This window comes from Limulus polyphemus, unplaced genomic scaffold (genome assembly GCF_000517525.1).
Source record: "Limulus polyphemus unplaced genomic scaffold, Limulus_polyphemus-2.1.2 Scaffold111, whole genome shotgun sequence".
NCBI classification, from domain to species: Eukaryota; Metazoa; Arthropoda; class Merostomata; order Xiphosura; family Limulidae; genus Limulus; species Limulus polyphemus.
Genome location: NW_013665721.1, coordinates 903,657 through 925,762, shown reverse-complemented (window position 1 = coordinate 925,762; position 22,106 = coordinate 903,657). Strand labels below are relative to the sequence as shown.

The 22,106-nt window shown below is 31.4% G+C and overlaps 1 protein-coding gene across 1 annotated transcript in view; it reads left to right on the top strand.

Annotated features, from left to right (window-relative positions):
* The window catches only part of LOC106471332 (lon protease homolog, mitochondrial-like), a 54,546-nt gene extending 32,812 nt beyond the window's left edge, over positions 1-21,734 (top strand). Inside the window, exons 12-21 of the mRNA XM_013931934.2 lie at positions 601-723; positions 1,431-1,486; positions 3,408-3,495; positions 4,203-4,325; positions 5,232-5,348; positions 7,087-7,227; positions 9,419-9,584; positions 12,768-12,979; positions 14,021-14,185; positions 17,975-21,734. Coding sequence (XP_013787388.1) covers positions 601-723; positions 1,431-1,486; positions 3,408-3,495; positions 4,203-4,325; positions 5,232-5,348; positions 7,087-7,227; positions 9,419-9,584; positions 12,768-12,979; positions 14,021-14,185; positions 17,975-18,121 — 1,338 coding nt within the window. The 3' untranslated portion in view covers positions 18,122-21,734. The remainder of the gene's footprint in view (positions 1-600; positions 724-1,430; positions 1,487-3,407; positions 3,496-4,202; positions 4,326-5,231; positions 5,349-7,086; positions 7,228-9,418; positions 9,585-12,767; positions 12,980-14,020; positions 14,186-17,974) is intronic.
* The last annotated feature ends 372 nt before the right edge of the window (positions 21,735-22,106 follow it).

Sequence of the window (22,106 nt, the reverse complement as noted above, 5' to 3'; positions counted from 1 at the left end):
TTGAATTACCAATGGGGAGTAGTAAAAAAATTAACACAATTTTGAAAGTGAAAAATTAATTTTGAGTACAAAGTACACAGACCATTCTTTACATTCTTTTTCTTTTCTTTTTTTTAAGTTGTCCCCCCAGTGGCACAGCGGTATGTCTGCGGACTTACAATTCTAGAATCCTGGTTTCGATACCTTTGGTGGGCAGAGCACAGATAGCCCTTGTGTAGCTTTGTGCATAATTAAAAACAAACAAACAAACTTTTTAAGTTAAAACCCAATTTCTGTGCTGTGAGGCATAGCTTAATAGTTAGCATACCAGACTCTGGCTTGAAGGTCAAGCCTCAATATACAACTGAATTAAACCAAATGTTTTAGCTGCTGTGGTGTTAAAACTGTGGCAGTCAAACCTGCTATTTGCTAAGAATAGCCATGCTACTGATTGGCTGCCCTCTCTTTGGTCAGATGGCTAACAAAAAGTATAACTTTTTAAGTTTTAGATAGTTTTTACTTATTTATTATATCTTAATATGATTTTTAGTGTACCTTGAAGCTTCTGTGGAATAAAAGTAATTTAGCAGTTTTAATCAATTTAGATGTAATATTCTTTAGGAGTTTATTGCTGTCAGTCATTTGAAAGGAACTACTCAAGGGAAAATGCTATGCTTTTATGGACCTCCAGGAGTTGGGAAAACAAGTATTGCTCGCTCAATTGCACGTGCTCTTAACCGAGAAGTGAGTATAATAATGTAGTTGCATAACTAATGTGTCTTCGTAATTTTTTCTCCAATTTTGTCCTTATGCCGTTAACCTTATAATGAATGCTAAAACAGTGTATAAAGTCTGTTCTAAAATTTGAGAGACGTTTCAATCAGTTATGCACATAAATGTTTTTAGTTTCTCATTTAACTTCTTCAGGAAAAGACTTTATGGTAAGAAATGAAACATTTAGAAAATGAACATATTTTTATTGTTTATGTCTTTCAGAGAAAATTGCAGGTCACACACCTTAAAAGCTAAAGTTACAATTGAACTGATCTTAAAATTATAGTAAGACTTCATTCCATGTGAAATACAACATAAACCTTCGTGTAAGAATGTTTATGGATAATCGTAATACCGATAAATGTGTATGTATATGTGGGTGCTATTATCTATGAAGGCTTATCAGGGCTTGTGAAATAATATATATAGCCAAGAAATCATTATTCTGTAACATAATGAAAAAAACCTGAGAAACTTGGTAAGATAATAGTGGGTAACTATCAAAAAGTTGAATGTTAAGCCTTTCCATAAAAACCATGGACCAGAAATAGTCACCCTTTATTTTGAAATTACAGTATTAACTTGTTTACACATCCCATAATCTTTGAATAATAATCAGATGTGAGTAGTGTATGAACTGTTTTATTATTTAGTAATTCATATGTTTGTGTGTATAGTATTTCAGGTTTAGTGTAGGAGGAATTACTGATGTCTCTGAGATCAAAGGACACAGGTAAGTGTTATAATCATTAAAAAATGTATATGTATTTTTGTAACGTAGCATGAAAACTGAGTTTTTTTTATTAAGCAGAATAAAAGTTTGAAGCTACTAGCTGCACATTAGAACTATCAACCAATCACATTTTCTACACATTTTTTCAACAGCATATAATCTAAACATTTTATATTCATTGTAAGCGATATTACAATGTAAAATTAAATTATCGTGGAACTCTTGTTTGTGTGTGTGTGTACAACAAACAATTTTAATACAAGTATTATATCAAAAGACATATAAAACAAACTGACCTTAGTTGCTTCAGATGATGAAACATGCATATCCATCATCAGAAGTGAAAAGCACAAATTACAGTTGAAGAACAATTCTAGACACCTAGAGATTTTTTATAATGTAATATGTATGTTGAATAAATAAAATGGAAAGGTGAAAGACAAAAACAAATGATATAAGTTATACATAAACATTTAGACACCTATTTACAAATGATACTTAGAAATTGTAATTATTAGTGAATACAGAGTTCTAGAATTTCTTATTAGAACTTGCAGGACCTGTGTCTTCATTTTAGAATATCATAACATATAGGCTTTATATACAAATGAGACTAAGTAATTAGTGATTACAGAGTTCTAAAGTTTTGTTGTGGATCCAAATCTCAATATAATATCATCTGAATGTGTAAATATTTCTAGTGATTGTGAAAATTACGTTAAACAGCAGTTCAGCTTTGGGCCATAATATATCATGATCTATATTTAAATTATACTCAGCTAGTGTAGACTCATAACCGTTTTTCCTTTTCAACATTACTCTGATATTCTATAATACCTACCTTTAAATTTTTTGTAGTCTGACCAATATAGTCTTTTACCACTTGAACATTGAATCTTGTAAGTGCAACATTTATCAAAAAGTCAACAGTTCTTTATGGGAAGATAAAACATATTTCATTTTTAATGGTGGTAAATAAACAGTAATAAATATTGGTGGTGTTTAGAATTGTTCTCGAACTTTAGTTTAAATTCTTCTTCTCTGATGATAGACATACATGTTTAGCTATCCAAAACGTATGTTTATGTCTCCTGACATAATACCTATTCTAAAATCCTTCATTGTACAATAAAATATTTGCACAGTAATTTAATTTTATAACTTTTGCACAAGTTGGCCATATAAAAGTTTAAATGTTACACTAGCTTGAACATTTGCACTGGCCTTGTTAGCCAGAGGTCCCAGGTTCTTGTTCCAATCCAGGAGTTTCTTTTTGATTATGAGTTTTTCACTATAATAATTAACATGTTATAACAGTATTACTGTTTCCTTATGAAATTTAATAAATAATGGTAATCCTGTGATAGACTTCTATGATATTGTCTTTTGTACCTAAAATAAGGTAGTACTCATCGTGGAAAACTTTAAAAGCGAACGACTGCAGAAATCTTTTTTTACTCTTGGCTAGCTCAGTGGTCAGAACACTGGTGTTGTTAGCTAGAGGTTCTTGATTCAAGGCCTGGTCGTAGAGTCTCTTTTTCACTTACAAGTTTGCCTTTTTTTTTTTTTTCACTTGAATATATAATATTATTTGTTATAATATAATAGTGTTACTGTTTCATGGTTTCTTTACAACATTTGCAGTAATCATTAAACAAAACAAATATTTTCAGCCTTCATTCATAAATAGTCACAGACATTGTACTTCTATATGTGTGTGGTTAATGCATGTTTTAAAACAATACTGATTAATAGCAATAACTTTCCAATTTCATTATTACAACATTGATTTATGTGGCAGACTAGGTTTGCTTATATATGTTATTCTTCCCATCTGTGGTCTTTAAGTGAAGTTGTTAAATTCAGTAGCTACAAACATTGTGTTTGTAGTTTAAACTTATTCATTTTTATGTGTATACAGGCGAACATATGTTGGTGCTATGCCTGGAAAAATGATTCAGTGTCTGAAGAAAACCAAGACAGAAAACCCTCTGGTTTTGATTGATGAGGTGAGATCTTGCTGTATTTTTAAAGCTAGTAATTACCATAAGAATGCGGTTGCAGACATGAAAAACACATGGCTTTGTTCAATGATGTTTTAACAATGTTTTTCCTGCACAAATCAACAGAAAATCTCTTAGTTTAAAAAATTTCACTTTATAGTTTTTTTGTGTTTCACAGATATCATAAAATTAATCAAATGAAAAGAAAGATGTAGATTTGAAAATTACTTTGATAAAACAAGAAGATATATCATGATAAGCCAAATGGAAATACTTTTGAAGTTTTTTTTGTTTTTTTCAAATAGTTTTTCAAGAAAATTTTGTAAATTTCCCAACCTAAAAAATGATATAAACAGTAAATAAAATAATATGAGTTTTTTAAGCAGAAACTAAATATCATTTAGAAATTTTACAGTAAATTTCATGCAGTTTGGTTAAGTATTTCCATTGTGAGAATGAAAAAAAAAACAGTTATTTTGATAAAACCCCTCCAACCTGGAAAGTACTGAGGATGCCTTGTTTTTCATACTGTATATAGATTTTTTTTATATGAAGTGCTTTTTCTATAAGCTATATTAATGCCATAGGCCTCTTGTAAATATGACTCATTTTCTCTGTCTGAAAATGAAATTTTTGATTAATTATCCTCATCTCAAGAAAGAAAACAAATTGTGAAAGGTATACTAATAGTTCTGTGTTTTTTTTTGGATTAGATAGATAAGATGGGACGTGGTTACCAAGGAGATCCATCATCAGCTTTGTTAGAAGTGTTAGATCCTGAACAGAATGCTAACTTTTTAGACCATTATTTAGATGTGAATGTTGACCTCTCCAAAGTAAGCATATTTATTTGACTTTCTAGATTTTCAACGTTAAATAATGAATACACAATTATTTTATATATTTGTATTAGTATTGTTACCAAAATGTAGTTTGTGACATCCACATAACAATATTGTCTTTCAGCCTCACAATGATAATATTTTATACATAAATTTATGCATAAAAACTACATAATGGTTGAATTGAAAGTGGTTGTTTTTTCCTGAATGACTTCTGTCCTTTATATGGTTATCCAAACTGGTCAGATAAATTCCAGCCTTAAACTAGGTCGTGTAATCAATTCAGTCCTTAAATGTAGTCTTAATATATATAAGCTTCTGTTACAAAATTAACAATTATTCAAAAATAGGTTGTTTCAAGGACATTGTTTGTAGGTATTTTTTATTCAAATACACAAGATCAACAGGTTTCTTTCAATGTGTAATAAGTTTTAAAATTTAACATCATGAGATTTAGAATTTATACAAAATACCAAATGGTTTCAAAATATCCAATTTCTTTAAACTAGCAGTTGACATCTTAATTACATTTAACTATTAAACATTGATTGTTACAATAAGTCTTGATACAGAAAACTTTTTTGCATTAGGTTCTTTGGCAATTAGCAAAACAAATTCCTAACTTGTAAAGCAAAAAAATAATAGTAGTAAATTTATCTTTTATAAGTTGGCTGTAAATTGACTGGAAACAGAAATTTAACTTGCTTTAAAATATGTGTATGTATATACATACATATTCATATATATATATTGTTATTGTTTTTGTGGTCAGTCTAAATCATGCATGAATAGTGCAAGATGTCTGTACCCAAGAAAGAAATACTAGTAGATTTAATATGTATATAATTTCTTGTATATTAAGATTCTGTTATTATAAAACAATTTCTTCATGTTTTTCAGGTTCTCTTCATTTGCACAGCTAATGTTACTGATACCATTCCAGAACCTCTGAGAGACAGAATGGAGATGATAGAAGTAGCTGGATATGTTGCCGAGGAGAAACAAGCAATAGCAGAGGTTAGTGATGGATCACGTCCGTAACAGATGGACATTATAGTAGTTAGGCATATGGCTGAAAATAAGCAGGTCAGAGCACAAGGAAACTTTCAGTAATGGATTATATCCATAATAAATGGACATTTTGGTAACTAAGCATATGGCTGAAAATAAACAGGTCAGAGCACAAGGAAACTTTCAGTAATGGATCATATCCATAATAAACGGACATTTTGGTAACTAAGCATATGGCTGAAATAAACAGGTCATAGCACAAGGAAACTTTCAGTAATGGATCATATCCATAATAAATGGACATTTTGGTAACTAAGCATATGGCTGAAAATAAACAGGTCATAGCAGAGGGGAACTGTTAGTGGAGATCGCATCTATAATAGTTAGAAGTAAAAGAAGCTAGGCATATGGCTTAACAGAGGTGAACTATAGTGATGGATCACATCCATAACACAGATAGATATCAAAATAAAGGTATATTGCTGATAAAATACATACCATAAAAAAGTGAACTTGTAGTGAGGGATCACATTCATCACAGAGATAGGTAGATATAGCTGTGCATACTTGCTGAGGAGAAACAGAACCATATGAGAAGGATTCTTCTAGTGAGGAATCACATTCATTACAGAGATAGGTAGATATGGTTAGGACTTTTGGGTGAGTTAATGTGGATGATAGCAGAGGTAAATATAGATAATTAACTCTACTCACCATATAGTAACTTGAGTAACTTTAAATAACTGACAATTTACCAAAACAGAAATAAATATTTGTAATATATTTTGATATTAAACTCCAGTCTTATTTTTGTGTTGTGTGAAATCATTGAAAATCTATTATAGAATTAATATCTGTGCACACACGCTTTTATAAGTTGTATTGCTGGGATTAGCTTCAATCAAATTGAAGCCAATACTTTAGATATTACATATAGCTTTATGATATTTTCTTAAGCCAGAATCAGATAAGTAATAACTTAAGTTGGCTTAGCATTTAGGACTATTCTGCTGTGTATTGGAAAATATCTCCTTGAATACTTGTTAGTAGACCTAATTTAGTCACTTAGAAATACTGAAGGACTAAATGTATAACCCCATGTACTGAATGAACTTTAAATCAACTTTTCAACTGTTTCATCGTAAATTTTCTTATGACATTGATTATGTCCGAAGAATTAAAACACAGTATAGAAAATAGAAAGTAGCTATTTACTAGCATAGCAAAGAATTGTGTAATTAGTTCTGAGTTATACCAAATAGTAGGAAACAAAAGCATTTCATGCATTTTTTAAAGAAGATTTTAAATACAAATTTGTATAATGTATGTCAAGTTGGTCAAGATGACATGATTCATAGGTGGGGTCCTTCAGTGGGTCAGCAGTAAGTTGACAGACTTACAATACTAAATCCGGGGTTTGATTTCCTGTGGTGGACAGAATGCAGATAGCCTCCTGTGTAGCTTTGTGGTAAAACAAACATAGATGGATTGAAGTTAAAATATTAAGATTTTTAGCTGCAGCATAGCAGCTTATAGAATGGCTCCGAGTTTGTTTTTTTTTTTCAAGTACAAACTTTTAGCTCATAGCACCATCCCTTGACTGATTTGAGATCTAATTATAGCCGTGGCTATTGAGGATTCCCTCTTGTTTTGGGGGTTTAGTAGAATAGAGGTTAATGTTTTAAATGCAAGCTTTCATTTCAGTCTGGTCCATGTATAACTAAAATTTATATTTTTCCTTCAGCGTTATTTGATTCCTCAAGCCAGGGATATGTGTGGTTTGAAAGAAGATTTAATCAGCATCTCACAAGAGACATTGCAAAAAATAATTAAATCATACTGTAGGGAGAGTGGTGTCCGGAACTTGCAGAAACACATTGAAAAGGTAAGTCAACGTAAAGTCTATATGTAATACATCTAGAATGTCATAGCGTAAACTATATGTATCTAAGAGACATTAGAAACCACTGTTCAACTGTACATTATACAATAAGGTGTTTGGTAAGTGGTGTAATCTGTTTCAATCTGCTTAAATGAAGACATTGGAAAGGTAAATCAATGTAAAGTCTATATGTAATACATCTAGAATGTCATAGTGTAAACTATGTGTACCTAAGAGACATTAGAAACCATTATTTATAGTCCAACTGTACATTATACAATAAGGTGTTTGGTAAGTGGTGTAATCTGTTTCAATCTGCTTAAATGAAGACATTGCAACTCACATTCTAATAATTCTATAATAAAAAAATAGAGAACAGTGTTTAATATGAAATAGAGCCAGAAATTAATTTGTAAAATTCTGGAAATATTTTTTATAAGTGATACAAAACATTACGAACCTTCAATGATATATAAAAAATCCCCGAGACTTCAGGCTTGGTCTTCGGTATCTGACCAATGCATAGCAAAATATTAGTGCTCACCAATCTATAGTGTGGGAAGTAATTGAGGCTGATTTTGAATTCTGTGTTTACTTTGTAAAAAGTATAACAAACTTTCTTAAGGCTTACCTCATCCATGAGAAGTGCCAAAGGCTGGACTTCAACATCTGTACCCAATTTTTAAACAAGTTCTGTCTTCATAGCTTCTTGAATGTCTTATTGATGTCCATCCCGAACACAAATATTTTTCTAAAACGTAAAAACAAATTACTTTGTTGCTTTTTATATATTCATCTTAATTTACTGATAGGTAAACATATAATTTAAAAACTTGTAACTTGTATCTTTTCAGTAAATAAATATTTAACAATTTGTCAGTAAGGTCTGCTAAGGAATCTGCAACTTCTAATTCTAAGAACCCGTGAGTGAATGCTATGTTATGATATGCCAACCTCTCACCACATCTGCCATATCCAGTGCTGACAAAGCCTTTTACCTAAGATAAGAGCTCATCAGACTGACTGGTATATGACACACACACAGTAATGGTCCAGGCACTACTTATATCATCAGTTTTCATGAACAACTTTTATTATGATGTTATTTAAGTAACTGAATCATAATTAAGTGTAATTTTTAAGTGTAAGAGTTAATAACACAACAGTATTTATTTTATCTTAATGACAATTATTTATTTATTATTATTATTATATTTTCAATAACTTTACTATCATTTGCAAAAACTGGGGAACTAGCACACTAGTTCTTTTTGGAGTCTTCTGTGTAAGTTTTTTTTTTTTTTGGATTGGTTAAATATAATATTGGTAGCTAGTAACATCTACAAAAGATCCGGCAAGTTATGAAAGATTTAACTGAACCTTTGTTTAATTCCTGCAAAAAACCCACTTACATTTAAGAAATCTAAAATATTTAGTTTAAGATTGCCAGATTAAATGTTACTTCACTTGCCACAGAGACTGTTATTGCTTAAAAAAAGTATATGAAATGGTTGAAGGAAGTTTCCAAGTTTAAATATGTGTAATGTAAGAATTAGGTTGTTCAGTGATCCAGTATGAATGACTCTCTATATTACCATCACTTAAATTAGACATGGAAATAGCATTACACTGATAGTTTAAATAAACTGATGTAAGACACTGTTTTAAAGTTTAAATAGAGTAAAACAGAGTTTTTTTTCAAAATATGTGACACAGAGGTAAGGGTATACAGATTTAATGGTTGTTTTTTATCGTGTAAATTTGCCTAACTTAAAAACGAATGTGAAATATATAAAGGAAACAGTATATTTTTACAGTTGAAACAACAGAAATGTAACATCAAGATATGTGTAGAATGGAAAGTAGTTTTTTAAAGTGGAAATGACATCAAATTGTTATCTTGAATAAGATCACAGATAATATATTTATGTGAAGGACATATTAATCTTCCATACTGTACGTCTTAGTAAAATATATTGTATAAGATATGCACATGAAGAATATGATTTAGTAGGTATGTTTTTTCCTAAAAAAAGCCCCTTGTTGATAAAACAAGAAAGCACACTACAATGAGTTGTAGTTACTAAAAGGAGTGAAATAGTGAACATGTGAATTGTTTTTAGTTTGAAAGTATTAAACAAGAAAAGTTATAGATATACTATAGTCAGTCTTTGTTCTTACTCATGCTGTTTAGATAATGCGAAAGAGTGCTTTCAAACTGGTTAACAAAGAACTCGATCGAATAGTCATAACAACGGAAAACATCATGGACTTTATTGGGAAACCTATTTTCACTCATGATCGCTTATACGATGAAACACCCCCTGGGGTTGTGATGGGTCTTGCTTGGACTTCAATGGGTAAGGCTCATTTTTGAACTTTAAGAAAAATTTGCATATGTTTTTAAGATAAATAACTACAGAGGGTTGAGTACATTATTTTAATATAGTTTCAAATATGCAAGTTACGTGACAACCATAGTGGATGTAAAGTCATGGTGGAATGGCATGTATTAGAATACATTTTGAAATTGGAAAATAAAGGAATATGGGTCAACTTGGAGGACTAGGACCATCCAGAAAGTTGCTGGCAACAAGCTTTACTCCAACTGTGGTATACAAAGGGTGGCAACTTGTAACAGACAATAAACCGTGAATGTGAAGCTCAGTAGCAACAGCCATCTCACACAACATCATGCAATATAGTCAAGAAGGATCTTCATCTGGGATGGCTACATAAGCTGCTTCCAGGTGTAAATGACAGCACGTGATCATTCTTGATGAAATTTATGTGTACCTTGATAACTGTAACATTTTCTCATGGTCATTGGGTGAAAAGCTTTCCAAAAGTGGTACACGGCATGTTGCAAAACATTGTTTATAGAGATTCATGATCATCATTGAATACTGCATAAGGGACAAGTTAGGGATCAGGAGAGTGGGTATAAAGGTCAAATGTAATTTACTTATTCTCAGATCAACATTTTTAACCCTTTATACACAGAGAAGTACCATCATACACCTCAAGCATCTAAAGAATGAAATGGATATTCCATATAAAGACATACCAGTCAAGTCACAGGATGCACTGCCTATGGATTGCAATGGAAACTACTGCAGGGCTATTGTCAAGATACCTAGTCATCAGATAGAGCCTGGCTAAATGTAGTGACATGGACTGTAATATCTTGGTGAAGCTCCAAGTTGTGTAAATGTAATGTATTCAACTCTCTGTTACAGTTAATCTGTCTAAAAGTTATATTGCAGACAGTACAAATGATGTTTTATTTATGACAGTTGGTTTGAAAAATTTTTAAACTAAAATGCTAATAATATTAATACTTCAAGTAATTAAATTTTATTATTTATTAAAAGTGAGTATCTAAGATACTAAATAAAAGACTTGAAGACTGAATATTTTGATAATAATTGTAATTATCAAATCTTTCTGAATCCTATAAAAGATTTGATATTTTTTTGCATGAGTGATGTCTCTTCTTATGGATAATTGTGACATTATATAGAGCTTGGTTCATAGTGGAACACCATGCTAGCACTTATTTTGGTAGCTATAATTGTGACATTTATATAGAGCTTGGTTCATAGTGGAACACCATGCTAGCACTAACTTTAGTAGCTATAATTGTGTCATTTATATAGAGCTTGGTTCATAGTGGAACACCCTGCTAGCACTTACTTTAGTAGCTATAATTGTGACATTTATATAGAGCTTGGTTCATTGTGGAACACCATGCTAGCACTTAATTTGGTAGCTATAATTATGACATTTATATAGAGCTTGATTCATAGTGGAACACCATGCTAGCACTTACTTTGGTAGCTATAATTGTGCCATTTATATAGAGCTTGGTTCATAGTGGAACACCATGCTAGCACTAACTTTAGTAGCTATAATTATGACATTTATATAGAGCTTGGTTCATAGTGGAACACCATGCTAGCACTAACTTTAGTAGCTATAGTTGTGACATTTATATAGAGCTTGGTTCATAGTGGAACACCATGCTAGCACTTACTTTAGTAGCTATAGTTGTGATATTTATATACAGCTTGATTCATAGTGGAACACCATGCTAGCACTTACTTTAGTAGCTATAATTGCAATAGGGAACTTTATGTAACCTATTTAACCAACAAATAAAAATCTATTTACAGCAAATTATGTTTGACATTGACCACACACGTGTGAAAATGTATAAAAAAATATCACCATTTCATGTGCATCTCCACTAGAATATTAAAATGTGAGCCAAATCACTTAATAATAAAATGAAATGTTATTTCCTTAGCATTAGCAATAACAGACACGGGGCTGGGGCTTATTTTTGAAGGTCTTCAAAGAAGAAACAAAATTCCAAAATTAATTTTTTTATAACTTCTTAAATATTGTCTTAAGCAAAAAAAAATACTCTGTCAAATTCCTGCAAACAGAAAAAATGCATGCTACATATGCCTCAGAATCAGGTGCTGAACAAAAGTATTTCCCTAACCAGGTATTCTTTTGTAAACTTAGTAAAGAAAAAGAGCAAAGTTTTTCTTAAATATTACTTTACATATCAACAGTTTTGTGAGTACATTGTGTGTAAGGGTGCAGAATGAATTTAGGCAATCCTGACTTTAAAACTCTAAAAATGTGCATTTTTTTCTAGTTCACAAAGTAACAACAAAGGCTGTTTTGCTCCCCTCACTACTCTGTTTTCCATAAGAAGTGTTAAAGTAATAAAGCTATTGAACCAAATGTAATCCTACCAACTACAATAACAATAATAATCCCTATAGGGTTATGCAACTTTAAATAATATTCCAGTGAATAAAAGGGAATGAAACATTAAGTATATTTGTTGACTTAGTGTGTGTGTGTGTGTACAACATTTTCCATAGACATGGTTCAATTTACATTTCCCTTCAGGCTCCATATGCATTGTTGGTGAAGCAAACAGCAAATCCTTACTGTATCTACTTCTTTTTTTTTCCTTTTTGCATTGTTACGCCCATAGTTCATTGGGATGCTATTATTTATGCCCTTGTAATGCACACAACTACAGCATAGGATGATCAACTGATTAGTTTTGTGATAGAAACAGTGGATAAGATATTGAAAAATACCCTTCAAAATTCTCAGTGTCACTAGCTTTTAACTTATTGTTTTAATTTTGTGCTTTGACCATTTTATTTTTAGTTAGCTAAAAAACCACTGATAGAAATATGTCATTTTTAGTTAATTTTAAACTATTGTTGAAATGATATATTGTTTTGGGGTACTTTTTTTTTTCGTGGAACTAAATACTGTACATTTAGTATTTAGTAGAGCCATTGGGTTTCAATAATTCATTTATAAACTTTTATATTGTTTCTTTAATTAAAAATATTATAACAATATTTATGAAATATAATTAAATGTACTTCCTACATTGACCTGGAGTAACGAATGGTTTTGTAGTTACAATTAGGAAGAAGTTCTACTGTGTATGTTGACTTGAAGTAAATCACATTAGGTAAGAGAGTATTATTGAATTATGTTAGGGGGTTCTACTTTATACATCGAAACTGCTCTCTGCAAGCCTTTGAAATCGGATGATAAGGCTGAAGGCTCCTTTCAGTTGACAGGTCAACTTGGTGATGTCATGAAAGAAAGTGCTACCATTGCTTTCTCCTTTGCCAAAGCTTTCATACTGAAGAAAAATCCAGAAAACGATTTTTTGCAGCATGCCCATTTGCATCTACATGTACCTGAGGTGAGGTGATAAATAAACATTTTTAAAAGTTCTGACTTTTTCTGATCAAAGTTCTAAGCAGACATCTGATTTGTTCATAGTTAATGTAGAAACTACACTTGCCTATAGTTTTTAGGTGTAATAGATTTATCATTATGTTATAAAGATGAGATGAAACACATAAAAATGGTGTCAAGTTTCCAAACTTCCATTTTCAGTTCCTGAAATCCAACTTTATATAAGTCTGTTTGTTGTTGTTTTTTTAATTGTACATTCTGAAAGAATTTTCATTATTTAGCATTAAGAAGATAGTACAAGGTAAACTGTAGACAAAATTAAAGGTTTATTTAAAACAGCTGATCTTTCAGTGATGTGAAACTTTTATTCAAAACATCTCACAGTGCTTACCTTTCAATAATGTGCATAATTTTCATGTCAATATTGTTATAAAAATGTTGTATGGATCTCTTACTTCTGGTATTTCAGATTGTTAAGTCACCTTTGTCATTGCTATTATAAGCAACTGTTTCAAAGTTTTTGTTATGAAAAAATGCAATAGATGTAATAGATTCTGTGTTCGTTAATTTAGTGTGTAAAAGCTATCAGTACGTACAAGATATTGTGTTTGAATACCTAATTAACATTAAATGACTCCCTCTCTGTTTTTTTGTGTAATACTCGGGGCACTCTTAACAGTTTGTGTCCCATTACTGCAAGTCAGGCTTATGGATATGTTATAAGAATGACTATCAATTCCCACTGTTCTTAAAATAGCCAAGTAGTTAGTGATGGGATCTGCTGACTAGCTGCTTTCCCTCTTATCTTTTTAAAATTAGTGATATCCAATACAACAGTCCTATTAACAAAATAAGATATAATTAAATTTCATATTAAGTCCTTATATGAATTTTTTTTTTTTTGAGTTTAAAAAATTCAGTATTTTGTTTTTGCTTGACACATTTTTTGTGTGGATAATTTAGGGATCCTATTGCTTTGTTGTAAATCTTCTGGTTGTGTTATGAGTTTTATTATTTATTGATTTTCTACTATAATCCTGCTCAGGGTGCTGTGCCTAAGGATGGACCTAGTGCTGGAATTACAATGGTGACTGCATTTCTGTCTCTCGCCCTGGGAAGACCAATCCGATCTGATACTGCCATGACTGGTGAAGTATCCCTTACTGGTAAGGTTCTTCCTGTTGGAGGAATCAAAGAAAAGACCATTGCTGTAAGTATTAAATCAAACTAAAAATTTTAAAAGTAATTCAAGCCGTCTTTGCATAAAGTTGAATTTACAAGGTCATTTAATTTTTTAAGGGAATAGAAATCATTGGTAATGCATGAAAAAACAATTGGTATTTATGTGGTTTGTAAATTTTTATATTCTGTTCTTTCTTTAGTGTTGGTTTCAAGGAACACTTCATCTGGTTTTTATGGCAATGTAAGCCTTGTCTTCCATGCTTTTTGCCAAATGTATATTTTGCTTTGGGGATATGGTGTCATTTCATAAAGTCATTCCTCTAGGGTGTCTCTAATGCAATACCTCAAGTGGGAATTTGTTTCTCAGTGGCATCTTATCTTCAGGTCTGTTATTTTAAGGAATTTCCCTCTTCTCCACTACTCTCAATTACCTTCAGTTTTGATTCAATTGAATGTTCATTTCTGTATGTTCCCCTTTTCTTCAACCTCACACAGATCTGCACCTTTTCACATACTGCTGTCTTGGAGAACAATCGTCTTCAGGAACCACAATGTTTTTAGATCTTTGGACAATTTAGCATTCTTTTCAGAATTTCACAGTTTTCTACAGTGATGGAGTTTGCATCATTAATCACGGATGAATTCAACTTTGCAGCCTGTGTTTCTGTGGTCTCTCTTCATCTTTGGCACCACACACACATCATACCCATCTCTGAGCCTTCAATGTGCCATATGTTATGAGCATTTTTGTTGAATCTCTTTTCATACATCATCAACTTCTCCCTACAAATGGGCTCTTCAACCCTCAGCTTTGAAATAATTGTGCCTTCAGTGTGATCATCCTCTAGTTTATACCTTTGATATAAAAGACAGTCATCCTCTTCCAGTGCTGGTCTTCGTTTCTAGGTTCTGCTTTTACAGTGATGAATACTTTGAATCAGTCATGAAAGAATCTTTTTGTTCCTCATATCTATACTTTTTTTTGTCTTTTTCATTGAAATATCAAGTTCTTTTTATTGCTTCACAATGTCCAGCTCAACCTTGGTTTCCCCTTCTGTGTCATCTGTCTTAAGGGGTTCGTTCCCTTCTGCTACCATTCTAGAGACATCTTCTATGTCCATCATCCACTTTGACTTTTATCACCTGCAGGTTCTTTTCCGGCTGTTATGTGGTCCTTTATTAAAGAAACTGGATTATCTTCTCAAGTAACTCAAATGTTATCACATTCTTGTCAATATACATCTACCAATTTGCTTCTCTTCTCCAGATTACAGAGCTGCTTTTTCTGCCATTTTTTTATGTCACAGAAGCCATCTCTCTCTCATCAATACTTTTTACTGATCTTACTTTGCTTCAAGTCCCTCAACACTACACTCATTGCTTAAATATACTTGGGTCTTGTATTACATTATCTCACTTCTCCTGTTGACCCTTTATAAACTAGCTTATTATACCATCTTTCATTGAAGATATGTTTTCTTCTGTTACTCACTTCACTAGGAGAAGATCTGACATTTATGCCCACGGTGCTTCTCGTACACTTTTTGTTGAAATGATGTATACTTATATTTTGACAGAACGTTCCTATTAAAGACCCAATACACTTATAGACCCATTCTGACAAACTTTTTTTATGTTTGATCAGAGTTTTTTTAGTACTAAATAGCACAAACATAATCTTTCAGAAGGGTCTTGAAATAGGTTGTTTTAACCTTACAACAAATCCCACCATGTGGATCATGCTCCATCCACGCTAATGAATTGGCTTGTACAGCTGATCTGTAATGTCTATCATAATATACGTGCACACCTTTAAAGTGAATTTCAGGTTACATCTAATCACATTTGCCATTTGGCAATGTCTTTGGTTTCCTTGTCTCAGTAGTCATTACAGGAATCTTACAGACCAGCATTTGAAACTTTAATTACATCATTCTGCTGCCTCATTATCTTTGTATTTCCACTTGCTCTCTGTGGTTATTCTTCAAGTCAGATGGAATCTATAGCTGGTGTGTTATTCATTTAAATGTGTATTTACCACTTGGGCCCACACCTATTTTGTGCATGGTGATCCAGGTTTTTCTGTTCCACCAAACACCAATGTGTCTGTTGTTATTCTTCAAATCAGGTGGAATCCATAAGAAGATTGGTTATTCTTTTAAATGTGTATTTATTACCACTTGGGCCCACACCAATGTTAACTATATATGTATCTCTTCTGTCTTAGGAGTTTCTGTGGTTTTACATTTTACTACAGCCAGAATTTTCATTGGTTCTTACCTCTGCATTTTACAGCCTCTCCTTCTCTTAGAAAATTCTGTGTTTATAATAGATTCATCCAGTTAGGACTCTTGCATGTTATTTAAACCTCTGCATTTCTGCTAGACACAATTCCACCCTCCGTGTTGATGCTTCATGAGAGGGTGATACTCTCTGGAAGTGAACGAAGGAGGACATTTGATAGTTGATGATGTCTTGGTGGGTACATTACATGCATATCCTTGCATAGCATTAGAGATATCTGAGGTGGTATTCCAATTTTTAGTAACTGTCTCATAGCTTCAAACTGGATGGGAAGATCTATATTTCCATTTTATTTTCATATTCCAATTGCACTGTTCTCATTTTTATCTATTCATAATTTTAACTGGGTTGCTCCCAAGAAAACTTTTCACTACCAAAGTTTGACATAAAATTTTTCATACCTGTTTATGCCACTATCTGTGCTTCCATAGTTAACTGCACAAGTGAATACGTTAATTCCTTAGCTGACCCCTTTTTCTTTGAACCGAAGAGTGTCCATGGTGAAGAGTTACTCTGCTCAGAAGATTGTTTTCCTTCTGTTTGTCCTAAGGTTCAGTTCTTTATTTAAGGCTGATCCACTCCACTGAATCCAGTTCTTCACATACTTCTGATTCTTAATTCTTCTTTAACTCTGTTTGAATGCATCTTTGGTGTGAGATAGATTATTGCCTTCCTGTTCTGTAACATATTTTTTTTTGTGGAATCTTAACTATCTCTGTTTTTCACCACCTTTTCAATGTGGATATTATGACTCACTTTTTTAGAGGTAAATTAAAATGTATTTCAAACAGGTACGTACTACTGAAATACATTTTCCATCACAACTGCAACTTAGAATTCTGATTTATGGCAGGAAATCTAAGCATACATAAGAACTCCTGACACATGCTCAGTAAGTCACTTGGAAGATGGTAGAGTGAAGAATTATGGGTAATTTGATGCATGTTTTGCATTGCCTGAAGGACTTTTGAGTCACATGGTTGTTGACAGCGTAAGAGCAACTCAACAAGGAAAGGCTTTCAGTGTTTCAGGGGTTAGTACCTGTTGAAGATCATATAAATCCTAAAAATGTAAAAAACAAGTGTGGTTGTTTTTTCTCTCTAATATCAAAGGCATCCATTTGAATTTACAATGGTAAACAAAATAAGTGCATTAACTGAGAAGACTGAATTCCATAATTTCGATAAACAAAAATTTGCTTTTTTTTATGCATATCATTAAAATTATTGATATAAAACAGCATCAACAGTCCCCTGGTGGGACAGCAGTAAGTCTATGGACTTGCAATGCTGAAATCCAAGGTTCGATTCCACACAGTGGACACAGCATATATCCCTATATGGCTTTGCTCTTAAAAAAACACCACCAATTTATATCAAAAACTTGCTTGAATTATTAATTATTTTGCACGTTAATATACTGATATACAGAGATGAAAAAATGCATATGATAAAGAAAAGTAAACGAAAATGAAAACTTGTTTAGTAAACACTTTGATTTATTCTTTCACTAGGCACGTCGTGCTGGAGTCAGTTGTCTCATCCTCCCTGAAGAGAACAAAAAAGACTATGATGATTTACCTAAATTCATTACAGAAGGATTGGAGATTCACTTTGTTGGGAATTACAGTGAAGTATTTGACATCATATTCACATCGTGAAGATAATGTTGGTTATTCCTCAGCTGGAGATGATTGACAAAATCTTGTTCATGATAATTGACTACCTTTTGTTTGAAATATATATTCCTTAAATTTTTCTTAAATCACAATTAAAACGAAGAGGAGGTCTTCTGTAGTGTAATTGCTCTTCGAAAGCGTAAATGAAACATCACCACAAAAGTGATTTCAGGAGCATAAATATTACTATCATGTGTTTGTATTTCATTAGAGAAGACAGCATTGTGCTCTAAGAAACTAATAACTGATGTTGTAAACTTAATAAATAAGGAATTTATTTCTTAAAGGTTTCCACAGAGTTTGATCAAAGATTAAAGAAGAAGAATAACTGTGTTTATCAGGTTCATTGTATGAAGTATTTCATGTAATTTTGCTAGAAAAAAGTAGGAGGATTAAAAATATGTTCAGAAAAACATCCTGTTTTCTTCAAATACGTGTTAGATAAACATGGGTGTTTTTATCATTTAAAAGTTTTAACTTGATATTTAATAATAACAAAATTATTGTACCATATATTTAACCTAAGTGCAAAAAACAGGGAAATTTTTTTAGTTAGTACAGTAAACTAATCAGGGTTGGAAAAAAAGCTTTCTTTAGTTCTTCATAAATGAAATCACTAAGTTTAAAATTATTACCTCGACTAACATAATAACCAGCAAGTTAACATACAGTATATTGGATACATACTTTTTAAAAGCTATAAAACAATTTTATCTTGCAATTTTATAAGTCATAAGATATTTTTATTTGTTATATTAATTATGGAAGAGAAGAAAAGATTGAAAGCTACTATTCTGTAAAAATGTTTTTATGCACAACAGTACAATATACATAAAATATGATTTTAATGTGAAGCACAGGGTAGCAGAATGTTCTAAATATTTGGGACGAAAGCAATGGCACTGTGAGTTACAGTAAGAACATGTTTGTAAAATAAAACTACTGAAGCATAAAAATTATGTGCAGGTCACTATAGTTACCCAAATTTTCAGGATACACACCATTAACTTCAGGATTCTTTACAAGCTACTAATTTCTGGAGATGGGAAACATACATCTTGTTTCATAATAAATAAAACATGCTTTGTGTTAACTTAATGTTGAAATATGTATTTTATAACCCACACACACTACAATGAATAAACCAATGACTTACAGAGATCCTTGGTTTACCATACCAGCTATAGATGTTAAAGCTTTACCCCACCCCCCATCTCCTACTCAGTAGCTCAGTGGTAAGTCTGAGGGACTCTGATGCTAAATAGTGGATTTCAATACCTGTGGTGGGCATTGCACAGATAGCCCATTGTGTAGCTTTGTGCTTAACAACAAAATAAACAAACAGAAAGCTAGTGTTTTGGTAAACTGAGTTTGTCATGTTTAAAATAGTTTTTCTACTAAGTACAGTAGTAACAAGACAAAAACAAGATGGTGTCATCCTACTCTAAATGTGTTGTGTTTCTTTAGCTCATTTTATATTTAATTTGGTAGATTAAAATAACATAAAACGTGTACAAGAAAGGATGAAATTGATTGAAATAAAGCTTTAAGAAATGTTATTTTCACCATGTAGAAATGGTGTATTAACAACAGTGATATTTTATGTAAAATTGGATAAGATCATCCTAATTTCTAGTAGGTAACTCTATTTGGCAAGACCTGGTGTTTACTCAAATTTGGAATATTCTTGTTTTCTTTTTATAAAAGTAAAATTTCATTTTTGAGCGAAATATTCATTTGTTGGCTAAATATTTTGATCCATATTTGCATATGTGATGCATCTTCATTAGGTTTATTTACATAACTCACATTTCACTGTTTCATGCTTTTATTTCAATTCAACATGATTACAACAGCTTAATAGAGAACTTATAAATAAATATTATTTTTGTTTAAAAACAAACTCTTTCAAATTAACAGGCATTTTATGTTGGTAAGGAAAGAGAAATACTTATTTTTTCAGGTATGTAGAAACAATCATTGTGAAAATCATGTGAAACAAACTTTTAAAATATTTCTTCTTATTGTTTAAAAATTATTCTAATTTATTTTCAGATTTCATTTCATTTTTACCTCAACAGTATTTTCCATGAAAAGCTAAATGTTATATATTTACAACAAAGAAACTTAATATTTTAAAACCTTATTTCTTAAATACCAGACTTTCAGGAACCTGCAGGTGGCATCATAAAATATATATATATATATATATATAATATGTACTTGAAACTGTTAAATCTTTCAGTAAAATAAAAAAAAATGTAATTTAAAAACGTACATGTTGTGAAGTAACAAAATCTGTGTGGTACAATAACTTTGCATTGATAAAATTGGTTATGCGTGGTTCCTTGTTGGATAAATTATAAAACATTAAGCAAAGGCAAGTTTCTCACTAACTGATAAGTAAATACTTTTATTTTAAATTATGCCCCTTCACTTTTTTGTAAGTCTCTGCTGAGTTTCTGATGCAGGTTTTGGGTAGGCATTGTAATCAAGTACTACTGTGTCTCAGTCTGAGAAATGTTGAGAATCACTGTTTTACAAGATAATGGCAAGGAAGGTATTAATTACTATACAAATACTTTAGAATTATTTAGCAATAAAAGAAACTAAAAATTACATGTACATACTAGTTAAAATTGTAAGTGCATCCTAGAAAACACAGCTGTGTAAAAATATCCTTTGTATATGTTACTATTTAGTGCAATTGTTGTTTGGGTAATTTTTTAAAAATTTGGATGTAATTAATATTTGTAATGTCCCAGTAGGAACTGGAATCCAAGACTGAATGTATACATGATATTTAAAGGAATCCAAGGCTGAATGTATACATATTTAAAGGAATCCAAGACTGAATGTATACATGATATTTAAAGGAATCCAAGACTGAATGTATACATATTTAAAGGAATCCAAGACTGAATGTATACATGATATTTAAAGGAATCCAAGGCTGAATGTATACATGATATTTAAAGGAATCCAAGACTGAATGTATACATGATATTTAAAGGAATCCAAGACTGAATGTATACATGATATTTAAAGGAATCCAAGACTGAATGTATACATGATATTTAAAAGAATCCAAGACTGAATGTATACATGATATTTAAAGGAATCCAAGACTGAATGTATACATGATATTTAAAGGAATCCAAGACTGAATGTATACATAATATTTAAAAGAATCCAAGACTGAATGTATACATATTTAAAGGAATCTAAGGCTAAATGTATACATGATATTTAAATATTTGATTAATGCACAGGCAAAAGAACAGTTAACAAATACTAAAGATTTGAGATTCAAACTGTATATGTTTGTAATCATACTTTGAAAAACTAATCATGTCACTAACTTATATCTGACCAAATTAAGATCTTTTTACCTTTAATAAATAGTATTTACACTTTAAAAATGTGGATTTCTCAACCTTGGGTATATTTTTGGCACCCATTCTTAGCACTGAGGATATCCCCCAATGAGTCAGTGGTAAGTTTACAGACTTACAATGCTAAAATTCAGTGTTTGATTCCTCATTGAAGACAAAATGCAGAAAGCCCATTGTGTAACTTTGTACTGAAAAAAAAACACCAGCACTGAAGATAATTTTTAATCAACTGTGTCTTAAGTACTGAATAAGTGAATATTTACTTTGTCAAAAAAACATCTTAGTGTTCAATGCTTTTCCACATTATCTTTAATATTTTAATACTTCAAAGATCTTGAACAACTTTAGAACACACATATTTCTGTTAAAGATCACTGATGATATTTCAGACAGTACTCTTTGCATGCCTAGGTGTGTGAGGGAGAGATAATCTGTGTAAATTTACAATTCAATATTCTCTTTGCATTCTAGTTACATGTATGGTAGAAAATGTAGCCAATATATCATAATGAAATTGGCAGAAAACATCACCAGTGGAAGGCACCTTACAAGCCACACCACTATCATCCCAA